Source organism: Heterodontus francisci, chromosome 26 (genome assembly GCF_036365525.1).
Source record: "Heterodontus francisci isolate sHetFra1 chromosome 26, sHetFra1.hap1, whole genome shotgun sequence".
NCBI classification, from domain to species: domain Eukaryota; kingdom Metazoa; phylum Chordata; class Chondrichthyes; order Heterodontiformes; family Heterodontidae; genus Heterodontus; species Heterodontus francisci.
In genome coordinates, this window is record NC_090396.1 from 2,760,050 (window position 1) to 2,772,220 (window position 12,171).

Genomic DNA, 12,171 nt, shown 5'->3' on the forward strand with positions numbered 1-12,171 from the left:
GGGCAGGCTCGCTGGCTACCTGTGTGGAATGTCTTTCAGGGCGTCTGTAATCATCTGAACCTGATATTGTGTTAATGTTACAGTCCACATGTTACTGGATTTATTTTTTGCTCGTTTGTTGTTTTTGTTTTGCATATATATTTGTTGCTTCCTTCTTTTGCACCGTTATAGGAGCTGCCCGTTGGCTATGGCTGTCCAACCTGGTGAGTTGAGACATGTATTAGCTGGAAGATCTTTTGTAGGTCCAATCCCATTCGGAACCCGCAGTACTATACCGATAGAATACTTCCCCGTCACTCAGTGTGTTGCTCGATAATGTTGTTGTATCAGGTCAATACTCAAATGAATGAACCACCAACATGAAGAACTGATGCTGCGGCCGCCAGTGCGATCTTGCAACTGCCATTTTTGCCTCTCGCCATTACTGTCGGGCATTGTTGCTGCCTGTGCAAAGTCTGTTTAAAATGGAAATCAGCTGATGCAGACTAATCCCATTCTTTAGATCAAGTTCTTCTGTTCAGTGTTCAGCAGGCTGAGATAGCTGAAGCAACTGCAAAGCTGTACATGTTACGGCAGAGTGGCATTTGTGCTGATGTGATGAGGATTTATTGCTGAAGTGTGGGTTCTATTGAAATAGTTCAGTGTTTTTTGAGGGGGTGGGGACAGTGGGAGGAAGTGAACATCTGGTGCAAGAAGGCGATGGCTAAGAAGGAGAAAAAGCTGTGGCTGTTGCTGCAAGCGGGCGACCCACATCTCCATGCAAGTCTCAATGGGGCCTACACTTTACTCCATCAGATAACAGCTAGAGGTGAGCACTGAGATTGTTTCAGCAGAACGTTATGTCTCAGGTTTGGTACTGTTTGAAGGTTATGCTCAGTTTTATAGTTAGTGTTACATATAGGGTTGGGGTTATCAGACAGCTAGGTTTAGTGTACGGTTCACTGTTGCAGTTTGTGTTAGGGTCCGGGTTTGTGACAGGTTATGTTACTGCTTATATAAAAGCAAAATACTGCGGATGCTGGAAATCTGAAACAAAAACAAGAAATGCTGGAATCACTCAGCAGGTCTGGCAGCATCTGTGGAAAGAGAAGCAGAGTTAACGTTTCGGGTCAGTGACCCTTCTTCGGAACTGACAAATATGTTACTGCTTATGTTGGGTTAGTTATATAATTAGGTTGAGATTAGGAATATAATTTGTGTAAGGGTTAGATTTGGCGTTAGGGTTAGTGTTACAGCTAGGGTTAGGAATAGGGTTAGGCTTAAAGTTAGAGTTATGGTCAGGGTTACATATAGGTTAAGTGTTACATTTAGGTTTAGGATTATGGTTGCATTTAGGCTTTGGCACACCATTAGCATACATTTAAGTTTATTTTTTGTGGTTAGGGTTACAGTTAGTGTTGGAGGAAGGGGTAAATTAGGGTCAAAGTTAGATTATAGTTTGAGGTTACAGTTAGGGTTAACTTGTTGATAGTTCTGCTGTCATGGATACGCTGAGGGCTAGGTTTGCAGCTTGGGCTAAGCTTGTGGTTAGAAAATGCAGTAAGAGTTATGGTTACGTTTGGGTTATAGTTAAATTTAAGGGTATGGTTGGGGTTAGAGCTGCTGTTGTAGATAGTCTTAGGATTAGAGTTAGATTTAGGGTTACTGTTATGGTTTGGGTAAGGATTAAAGGACTCTGGTGTGTTAATAAGGTAAGCTTTTTATTTAAAAAGTTCTGTCCGTCGGGTTGATAAGCTAACAAGTTTTGACTTTTATTTGGTTTATCAGTAGATTTGTTGGGAATTTAGAATAGTGGGAATGGAGGTTAAGGCATGTATGTTCCTCCTGCAGAATGTGGGAGGTAAGGGTCGCCAAGAGTGACCCTGCTGACTGAATCTGCGGGAAGTGCACCCAACTCCAGCTCCTCGTGAACTGCGTTAGGGAACTGGAGCTGGATGAACTTCGGATCATTCGGGAGGCGGAGGGGGTTATTGAGAGGAGTTATGGGGAGGTAGTCACATCTCAGGTAAAAGAAGTAGGTAGATGGGTTACCGTCAGGGGAAGGAGAGGGAACCAGCAGGCAGTGCAGGGATCCCCTGTGGCTGTTTCCCTCAACAACAGGTATACCGTTTTGGATACTGTTGCGGGGGATGACTTACCAGGGGGTAAGCAATGGGGTACAGGTCTCTGGCACAGAGTCTGTCCCTGTTGCTCAGAAGGGAAGGGGGAAGAGGAGCAGAGCATTAGTCATTGGGAACTCCATAGTTAGGGGAACAGATAGGAGGTTCTGTGGGAACCAAAGAGACTCACGGTTGGTGTGTTGCCTCCCAGGTGCCAGGGTTCGTGATGTCTCGGATCGTGTTTTTGGGATCCTTAAGGGGGAGGGGGAGCAGCCCCAAGTCGTGGTCCACATAGGCACCAACGACATAGGTAGGAAGAGAGATGGGGATTTAAGACAGAAATTCAGGGAGCTAGGGTGGAAGCTTAGAGCGAGAACAAACAGAGTTGTTATCTCTGGGTTGTTGCCCGTGCCACGTGATAGCGAAGCGAGGAATAGGGAGAGAGAGGAGTTGAACACGTGGCTGCAGGGATGGTGCAGGAGGGAGGGTTTTGGTTTCCTGGATAATTGGGGCTCTTTCTGGGGTAGGAGGGACCTCTACAAACAGGATGGTCTTCACCTGAACCAGAGGGGTACCAATATCCTGGGGGGGCGATTTGCTAGTGCTCTTCGGGGGGGGGGTTTAAACTAATTCAGCAGGGGAATGGGAACCTAAATTGTAGTTCCAGTGTACAGGATGTTGAGAGTAGTGAGGTCAGGGATAAGGTTACAAGGACGCAAGTGGGCACTGGCAAGCACGAACTTGGTTTAAAGTGTGTCTACTTCAACGCCAGGAGCATCCGGAATAAGGTGGGTGAGCTTGCAGCATGGGTTGGTACCTGGGATCTCGATGTTGTGGCCATTTCGGAGACATGGGTAGAGCAGGGGCAGGAATGGATGTTGCAGGTTCCGGGATTTAGATGTTTCAGAAAGAATAGAGAAGATGGTAAAAGGGCTGGGTGGGGTGGGGGGGGGGGGGAGGTGGCATTGTTAATCAAGGAGAGTATTACAGCGGCAGAAAAGGACGTTTGAGGACTCGTCTACTGAGGTAGTATGGGCCGAGGTTAGAAACAGGAGAGGAGAGGTCACCCTGTTGGGAGTCTTCTATAGACCTCTGAATAGTTCCAGAGATGTCGAGGAAAGGATAGCGAAGATGATTCTCGACAGGGGCGACAGTAACAGGGTAGTTGTTTTGGGGTCTTTAACTTTCCAAATATTGAGTGGAAATACAATAGTTCGAGTACTTTAGATGGGTCAGTTTTTGTCCAGTGTGTGCAGGAAGGTTTTCTGACACAGTATGTAGACAGGCCAGGTGTTAGATTTAGATGTAGGTGAGCACTTTGGTGATAGTGATCACAATTCGGTTAGGTTTACCTTAGCGATTTGCAGGGACAGGTATCTACCGCAGGGCAAGAATTATAGCTGGGGGAGAGGAAATTATGATGCGATTAGGCAAGATTTAGGTTGCGTAGGATGGGGAAGGAAACTGCAGAGGATGGGCACAATCGAAATGTGGAGCTAATTCAAGGAGCAGCTACTGCGTGTCCTTGATAAGTATGCACCTGTCAGGCAGGGAGGAAGTTGTCGAGCGAGGGAGCCGTGGTTTACTAAAGAAGTTGAAGCGATTGTCAAGAGGAAGAAGAAGGCTTATGTTTGGATGAGACGTGAAGGCTCAGTTAGGGCGCTTGAGAGTGACAAGCTAGCCAGGAAGGATCTAAAGGGAGAGCTAAGAAGAGCAAGGAGAGGACACGAGAAGTCATTGGCGGATAGGATCAAGGAAAACCCTAAGGCTTTCTATAGGTATATCAGGAATAAAAGAATGACTAGAGTTAGATTAGGGCCAATCAATGATAGTAGTGCGAAGTTGTGTGTGGAATCAAAGGAGATAGAGGAAGTGTTAAACGAATATTTTTCGTCACTATTTACAGTAGAGAAAGAAAATGTTGTCGAGGAGAATACTGAGATTCAGACTACTAGTCTAGATGGGATTGAGGTTCACAAGGTTGAGGTGTCAGCAATTTTGGAAAGTGTGAAAATAGATAAGTCCCCTGGGCCAGATGGGATTTATCCTAGGGTTCTCTGAGACGCCAGGGAGGAGATTGCAGAGCCTTTGTCCTTGATCTTTATGTCGTCATTGTCGACAGGAATAGTGCCGGAAGACTGGAGGATAGCAAATGTTGTCCCCTTGTTCAAGAAGGGGAGTAGAGACAGCCCTGGTAATTGTAGACCTCTGAGCCTTACTTCGGTTGTGGGAAAAATGTTGGAAAAGGTTATAAGAGAAAGGATTTATAATCATCTTGAAAAGAATAAGTTCATTAGCGATAGTCAACACGGTTTTGTGAAGGGTAGGTCGTGCCTCACAAACCTTATTGAGTTTTTCGAGAAGGTGACCAAACAGGTGGATGAGGGTAAAGCAGTGGATGTGGTGTATATGGATTTCAGTAAGGCGTTTGATAAGGTTCCCCACGGCAGGTTAATGCAGAAAATACGGAAGTATGGGGTTGAAGGTGATTTAGTGCTTTGGATCAGAAATTGGCTAGCTGAAAGAAGACAGAGGGTGGTGGTTGATGGCAAATAGAGTTTAGTTACTAGTGGTGTACCGCAAGGATCTGTTTTGGGGCCACTGCTGTTTGTCATTTTTATAAATGACCTGGAAGAGGGTGTAGAAGGGTGGGTTAGTAAATTTGCGGATGACACGAAGGTCGGTGGAGTTGTGGATAGTGCCGAAGGATGTTGCAGGGTACAGAGGGACAAAGATAGGCTGCAGAGCTGGGCTGAGAGATGGCAAATAGAGTTTAATGCGGAAAAGTGTGAGGTGATTCACTTTGGAAGGAGTAACAGGAATGCAGAGTACTGGGCTAATGGGAAGATTCTTGGACGTGTAGATGAACAGAGAGATCTTGGTGTCCAGGTACATAAATCCCTGAAAGTTGCTACCCAGGTTAATAGGGCTGTTAAGAAGGCATATGGTGTGTTATATTTTATTAGTAGGGGGATCGAGTTTCGGAGCCACGAGGTCATGCTGCAGCTGTACAAAACTCTGGTGAGGCCGCACCTGGAGTATTGCGTGCAGTTCTGGTCACCGCATTATCGGAAGGATGTGGAAGCTTTGGAAGGGGTGCAGAGGAGATTTACTAGGATGTTGCCTGGTATGGAGGGAAGGTCTTACGAGGAAAGGCTGAGGGACTTGAGGTTGTTTTCGTTGGAGAGAAGGAGGAGGAGAGGTGACTTAATAGAGACATATAAGATAATCAGAGGGTTCGACAGGGTGGATAGTGAAAGTCTTTTTCCTCGGATGGTAATGGCAAAAACGAGGGGACATAGCTTTAAGTTGAGGGGTGATAGATATAGGACAGATGTTAGAGGTAGCTTCTTTACTCAGAGTAGTAGGGGCGTGGAACGCCCTGCCTGCAACAGTCGTAGATTCGCCGACTTTAAGGGCATTTAAGTGGTCATTGGATAGACATATGGATGAAAATGGAATAGTGTAGGTCTGATGGTTTCACAGGTTGGCGCAATATCGAGGGCCAAAGGGCCTGTACTGCGCTGTAATGTTCTAAATTCTAAATTTACAGCTAAGTCTAATGTCAGATTTATATTTATATTGAATGCTCAGGTTAGTTTTGCACAATCTGTTTAGTATTGCTTAGTGTTATTGTTAGTGTTGCAGTTAGGTTAGCATAATGTGTATGGTTTCGGTTATGGCTCAGGGTTAATTGAACAAGACATCGGAAGAAACAGCACAGGAGAATTATTTTGAATTATTTGAAAGCAAGACATGCTGGAAGATATTATCACCACTGAACCAATGCTTGGTCAGAGACGCTGGTTTTAGGGAGTGTCTTAAAGTAACAGATAAGCAGGCAGAGATGTTTGGCGGAGGGAGGGGGTGACGTAGATTGCAGAAATTAAGGCCCAGGCGGCTGCAAGCACCTGGCCAATGTTGGATAAAAATAAATAAGGGATGTGCGGATTTAAGGTCAGCATCACAGTTAGGGTTAAGTTTTGGGGTTAGGCTTGTCATTAGGTTGATGCTTAGGGTTACGGTTAGGTTAAGTGTTACATTTAGGCTTAGGGTTGTGGTTGTATTTAGGGTTAGGCATTCTGTTAGCATATACTTAGGGCAGAATTGCAGGCGTGCAGAGATTTCTGAGGTTTGTGTGAACTGCCAGAGGTTAACCACACAGGAAGGTTTGTCGGGGCTGAAGGAGATTACTGCGATATCGAGGGCTGTAGGATTGGAGCAGTTGACATGAAATATGGAGAATCGAGGGAAGGGAGGGATTTGAAAACTAGGAAGAGAATTTTAACATTGATATGCAGCTTGCCTGGGAACCAATGCAGGTCAGCAAGCATTGGGGTGAATGGTGATCAGGTCTTGGTGTGACTCAGGACACGACAGCAGGACTTTGGATCAACCATCAGTTTACAGAGGGTAAATTGTCTGTGACCAGCCAGGTGTGTGGTAGATTAGTCATGGCTAAAGCTAACTAAGACATGCATGATGGTTTCAGGAGCATATGAGCTGAGGCAGAGAGGGAATTAGGTGTTGTTCTGGTGTTGGAAAAAGGCGGTCTTAATGACGGCACAAATATGGGGTAGGAAGGTCATCTTGGGCTCAAATATGACAGGAGGCTTTCTCAGACAGTTGCCAAGGAGAGGGTTTGAATCATTGGCTGTGGTATTTGAGGCAGCAATCGAAGACAATAGCGTATATCTTTCTTAAAGTTCGATGTAAGACATTACTGCTCATCCAACACTGGATGTCCAACATGACGTCCGATAAACTAAAGATTTTGGAGTGTTGGGAGAGTTTGTTCTGAGCAGGGGCTTGGCGTGGTCTACGTTTATGTGGGATATAATGATGTGACTTCATATGACATTAATAGGTGGCAACACATGGGTGACAAATAAGAGGGGGCCAAGGATCGTTTTTTGGTCAATACGCTAATGATACGGGAGTGGACGAGAAGCCATTTATGGCAATTCATAGGCAATGATTAGATAGTTAAAAACAAAACCAGGCGCGTGCAGTCCCACCCAACAGGATAAAGGTGCACAGGCTTTGAAGCAGGATAATGTGATCAATCATGTCAATGGCTCAGCCAGTTCGAGAAGGGCGAGGAGAGATAGTGTATATTTGTCACAGACACATTGGATGTCATTTGTGACATTGATAAGAGCCTTTTCGGTACTGTGACAGGAATGGAAACCTGACTGGAGAGATTCAAACATGGAGTTTTGTGCAAGAAGGGCACTGAGTTGCCCGGCGAGAACATGTTCTCGGAATTTGGAGAGGAAAGGGAGGTTTGAGTTGGTGCAGCAGTTTGCAATGGCGGATGGGCTGAGGTACTGTTTTTTTAGGAGAGAGGTGATGATGGCAGTTTGAAGGAGAGGGCAACAGGGCCTAAGGAGAGACAATCCTTAATAATATTAGCTGGCATGCGAGCTAGAATGAGACTTGCTCCTGTCCTTCTGAATAGCCGCCTCGCTGGTGTCCCGTGGCTGCCAGCCCCTACTGTGTTAGGTACAGCTCCCTTGCCCCAGGTCCCGTCTCCCCACCAGAGCCCCTTGGCTGGAATTGTTCAGATGCCAGGAGCCCGCAATCAACAGGTTCTGGGAAAGGGACCAAAGGGGGGGGGGGGGGGGGAAAAAGAGAGAGAGACAGAGAGACAGAGAGACAGAGCGAGGCGAATGGAACGGGGTCTCTCTGAATAAACAATTTTCAGCAATAATAAAGAAAAAAATGACACCAAAAGATTTCTAGCATCTGTGCTTTTTGACTTTTGTAATAATAAGTTTTCTTTTATGATTAAATGCGAAGATCTGAGAATCAAACCAGCAGAGGAGGAGAAGAGACTATGGCTGCTTATCTGCATCCTCCCCTACAAGGGACATTTCAGTCTGTTTTTGCCCCTTTCTGTCTGGTTCCCCAAATGCAGTTTTAGGTCTGCTGTCCCACGGTGACTTTACGTGAGAGACCCAACATGACCAGTGCCCCGCCACCAGCCGCCCGCTGCCCAGACACTGCTACAGCTATTTTTTCTTTGGATCATTCAGCTGTGCAGCTGTCAGTCACCTCTTGCCCATTCGTGATGAATTTTACATTCATGGAATGGGAACAGTAGGACTTGCCTCTGGGTTGCTCTCAGTTGTTTTCTTTATTCATTCGTTGACTAATTGATGTAAATGGATATTTCACCGCACTCTTGATCTGCTCTCTGAACTTGGACTGAGTCACCCCATACAGAAATGCGTTTGTGCAGCAACTTAAAATCAGCAGCATCCATCCAACTTGTCGCAATACATATAAAGAATCATTATAATCCCCGGGATCTGTGCCAGTAATTAAATAGTACAAGAAATTTATAACATTTACCAACCACAGAAGTATGAAGCTGCCGGATATGGTGAAGAGTAATATCACAGACTTCCTTCTGCTCTCCATCTCTGGGTCACTGCGATTCTCTCCCATGCTCGGACCTCTCAATCCCTTACGGACCTGACTGGTGACTAAAATATGTCTGACTGTCATTGCATTGAGCAACAGAATTAAAACGAATGGGAGCAATGGGATTAAAACCTTATCAAACCAGTAAAATAAAACCCATCCGGGCTCAATAAAATAGCTTGGCTTCACATGACAGCCCCATGGTATATTGTCAATTATCTCTCCAGGTTCAAATATGAAGTAGAAGGGAATATTTTTTAAACAAAGCAAAATGCCGTTTGTTCCTAGAACCACAGCTGCAGTTTTCTTGGTGCAATATTTTGTTCTCAGCTTCTGGCAACAAATGGCCACAAATCGATCAAAGGTAAAAGAGACGGTGAACCAGACAGAACACCCTATGGCTGCCCGAAGCATGGAAGCGGTGACCCTACACACAGGGGTGATGTTCAGGAAAGATCTTGGGAAATAATATTTATTGAACGGCCACAGTATGAGTTCCGTAATAATGACCAGCACATCCGCTGTTGCCATGGCCACCAGGTACCGAGTGGTGCAGATGGAGAGACCGCACTTTCCCTTGGATAGGATTGCAATCGCCACTAAATTAACTGTAAGAGCAAGAAACTGGTAATTATGAATCAAACATACTCCGTTTACAGTTTTAACGCTGGACATTGCCACGTTATATAAAAAGACACCTGGGATTGGTGATTTAAATCATCCCACCTAGGAATATCGAACCCCTCGCTCAAGATCGGACATCCCAAACCCAGACCACAGGCCTTCCGGATTCGCTGGCCTGGACATGGTGTCCACCAACCAACAGTTAGCTACCCTCTAATGAAAAACAGTCAGTGGTGCAGTGGGCAGTTGTTCTTAGATTTTCCTGCACTCATTCACATTTACCTGAGTCACTGCTGCTCCCATTTCTCTCGTCAAGGTTTCTGATGCCCTGAATTTCTATGCAACTAGCTCGTTCGAGCATCAGTTGCGGACCATCAGATGGAGAGGTCATGGATGCCACATTGAGGAGAGGGGCGCCACAACTACTTTGACAGAAATGGGCCTCCTCAGGCACAGAGCGGAGGTAGGGGTGGGCTTTGCAACCATCTCTGTATTTCCATCGTGGAGAGCATCATTTATTGCATGCATATCACCATCAGGGCACCCAGCGAACGACCAGTGAGGTCCAGCAACAGGAACAGCTTCCAGTCCCTCAACGTCCGAATGATCTGCGATGACACCAGGAAATGTATTGTTCTTGGCAGCTGCAATGACTCTTCCATCATCCACCAGTTCAGGCTGCCTCAGATATTATCATCATTCCTCAAAGTGCGTGGATGGGTCAAAGGGGAAAATGGAAATCCCTTAGACAGATGGCTTCTTACCCCTCTGTGGGAGTTCCAGACAGAGACACAGAAACGATCGAACCATTGCCACCAGGTCGACCGTTGATCATGCCATCGTGGTTTTGAAGAAACCATTCTGATACCAGCACTTGTTATGCAGTACACACACACAAACAGCCTTCTGTATGATTCGGTGATTAGAGAGGTGGCCCTGCTGCACGACAAGGTGGCCTGTTCTTTCCACTCACTGGGAAGAGGACCTCTCTTCGCTTTCTTTCAGTCTCCAACATTAGATCAAGGTAAGCATTACTGATGCGGCGACTTGCCCTGCCCCGTTTGCTCGGCCTCCTTCTCCCTTGTGACAACTCATTCTTGTGAAGTGCATTGGCAGGTTTTTTTTTTGCAGAAAGCGCAGATGTCGCCTTCAGGACAACCAGCGACCTCAGTAAAGGCTGCCGTTGGGTATTTACACGAATCCCACACTTCATTTGACTCAGCGTCATTTTCAATCTCACGGGGTCAAAGTGGACAGGAAACCAGCACACCAATTACGAGCTTGGCCAATTGAAAATCTGAACCTGAATTAGTTTTCCACCGAATCGAATACCATAGTAGGCCCCGATTCCCCGCCCCATGAAAAACAGATTTGAACGAAGAACAAAGAGCAGTGTAACTGACTCTTCCACCCTGGGAAAAAGCTTCTGACTATCCACTCTGTCCATGCCGCTCATAACTTTGTAAACCTCTATCATATTGCTCCTCCATCTCCGTCGTTCCAGTGAAAACAATCCGAGTTTTTCCAACTTCTCCTCATAGCTAATGCCCTTCAGACCAGGCAACATCCTGGTAAACCTCCTCTGTACCCTCTCCAAAGCCTACACGTCCTTCTAGTAGTGTGGCGACCAGAATTGCACACAATATTCTAAGTGTGGCCTAACTAAGGTTCTGTACAGCTGCAACATGACTTGCCAATTTTTATACTGTATGCTCCGACCGATGAAGGCAAGCATGCCGTATGCCTTCTTGACTACCTTATCCACCTGCGTTGCCACTTTCAGTGACCTGTGGACCTGTACGCCCAGATCTCTCTGCCTGTCAATACTCCTAAGGGTTCTGCCATTTACTGTATACCTCCCACCTGCATTAGACCTTCAGAAATGCATTACCTCACATTGGTCCGGATTAAACTCCATCTGCTATTTCTCCGCCCAAGTCTTCAACCGATCTATATCCTGCTGTATCCTCTGAAAATCCTCATTATTATCCGCAACTCCACCAACCTTTGTGTCATCTGCAAACTTACTAATCAGACCAGCTGCATTTATCTCCAGACCATTTATATATACTCCAAACAGCAAAGGTCCCAGCACTGATCCCTGCGGAACACCACTGCTCACATCCCTCCATTCAGAAAAACACCCATCCACTGTTCCCCTCTGTCTTCTATGACGGAGCCAGTTCTGTATCCATCTTGCCAGCTCACCTCTGATCCCTTTTGTACCAGTCTGCCATGCGGGACCTTGTCAAAGGCTCTGATAGAACCAGTGAAAAGGTGGGTACAGGAGGACGAAAAAACAAATGGGAATGTGTGTAAACGGGTCGAGGGTAGGAGTAATTCCATGATAAAAGGGATGATGATGCAATGAAAATGACACAGTTAAACAACCAGAGGATGGGTTCCGAGTAGTAGTAAATGCAGCAGAATAATAGAGTGAGAGAGGAGCAAGGGGAATCTAACAAGGAGGAGAAATCTCCAGTGGCCCGGAGAAGTGACAAAGAATGGTGGCTCGATCCCAGTGGTGTGAATCAGCCTGCTAGCTGTGTACCAATTGCGGGATGCCCGTCCCAGTCACCAGTCCACACTATCTCCACTCCAGTGATTTGGCTGTCGGTATTCAGCATTATGAGCACAGGCCATCCGTGAAAGTGAGAGCAATAATGATAATGTTGTTAGCGGGAATGAATCTAGAAGAATCGTTCGACACTCAGGTCTGCTGCAATGTCAAACAGTTTATTTAAGTTACGCCGGCGGGGAGCAGGTCACTTGGCTTTCCAGATGCCTCTCCATTGAACAAAGAAAATCATCAATACTTATACAATTCCAAACAGTTAACCAGCCCATCCTGGCTGGAAATGGTCCAATCATAATGATTACATATTATATACATTAATAAAGACCAATGGAAGCAGTTACCAGGAGTGGAAGGGGCTGCCTGACCAGCCCACAGACAGATAGGGGATGACACATTATGTTTTCCATTCCTTTCTAATCCCCCATCCTTGGTTCTCATGTA

At 46.0% G+C, this 12,171-nt stretch overlaps 1 protein-coding gene across 1 annotated transcript; it reads right to left on the bottom strand.

Annotated features, from left to right (window-relative positions):
- Positions 1-8,225: 8,225 nt before the first annotated feature.
- On the bottom strand, positions 8,226-9,543 carry LOC137384154 (probable G-protein coupled receptor 139). Its single transcript, XM_068057755.1, has 2 exons — positions 9,435-9,543; positions 8,226-9,136 (listed from the first exon to the last, which is right to left on the bottom strand). Exons 1-2 carry the CDS (start codon positions 9,541-9,543, stop codon positions 8,226-8,228), a joined length of 1,020 nt encoding a protein of 339 aa, XP_067913856.1.
- Between the last annotated feature and the right edge of the window lie 2,628 nt (positions 9,544-12,171).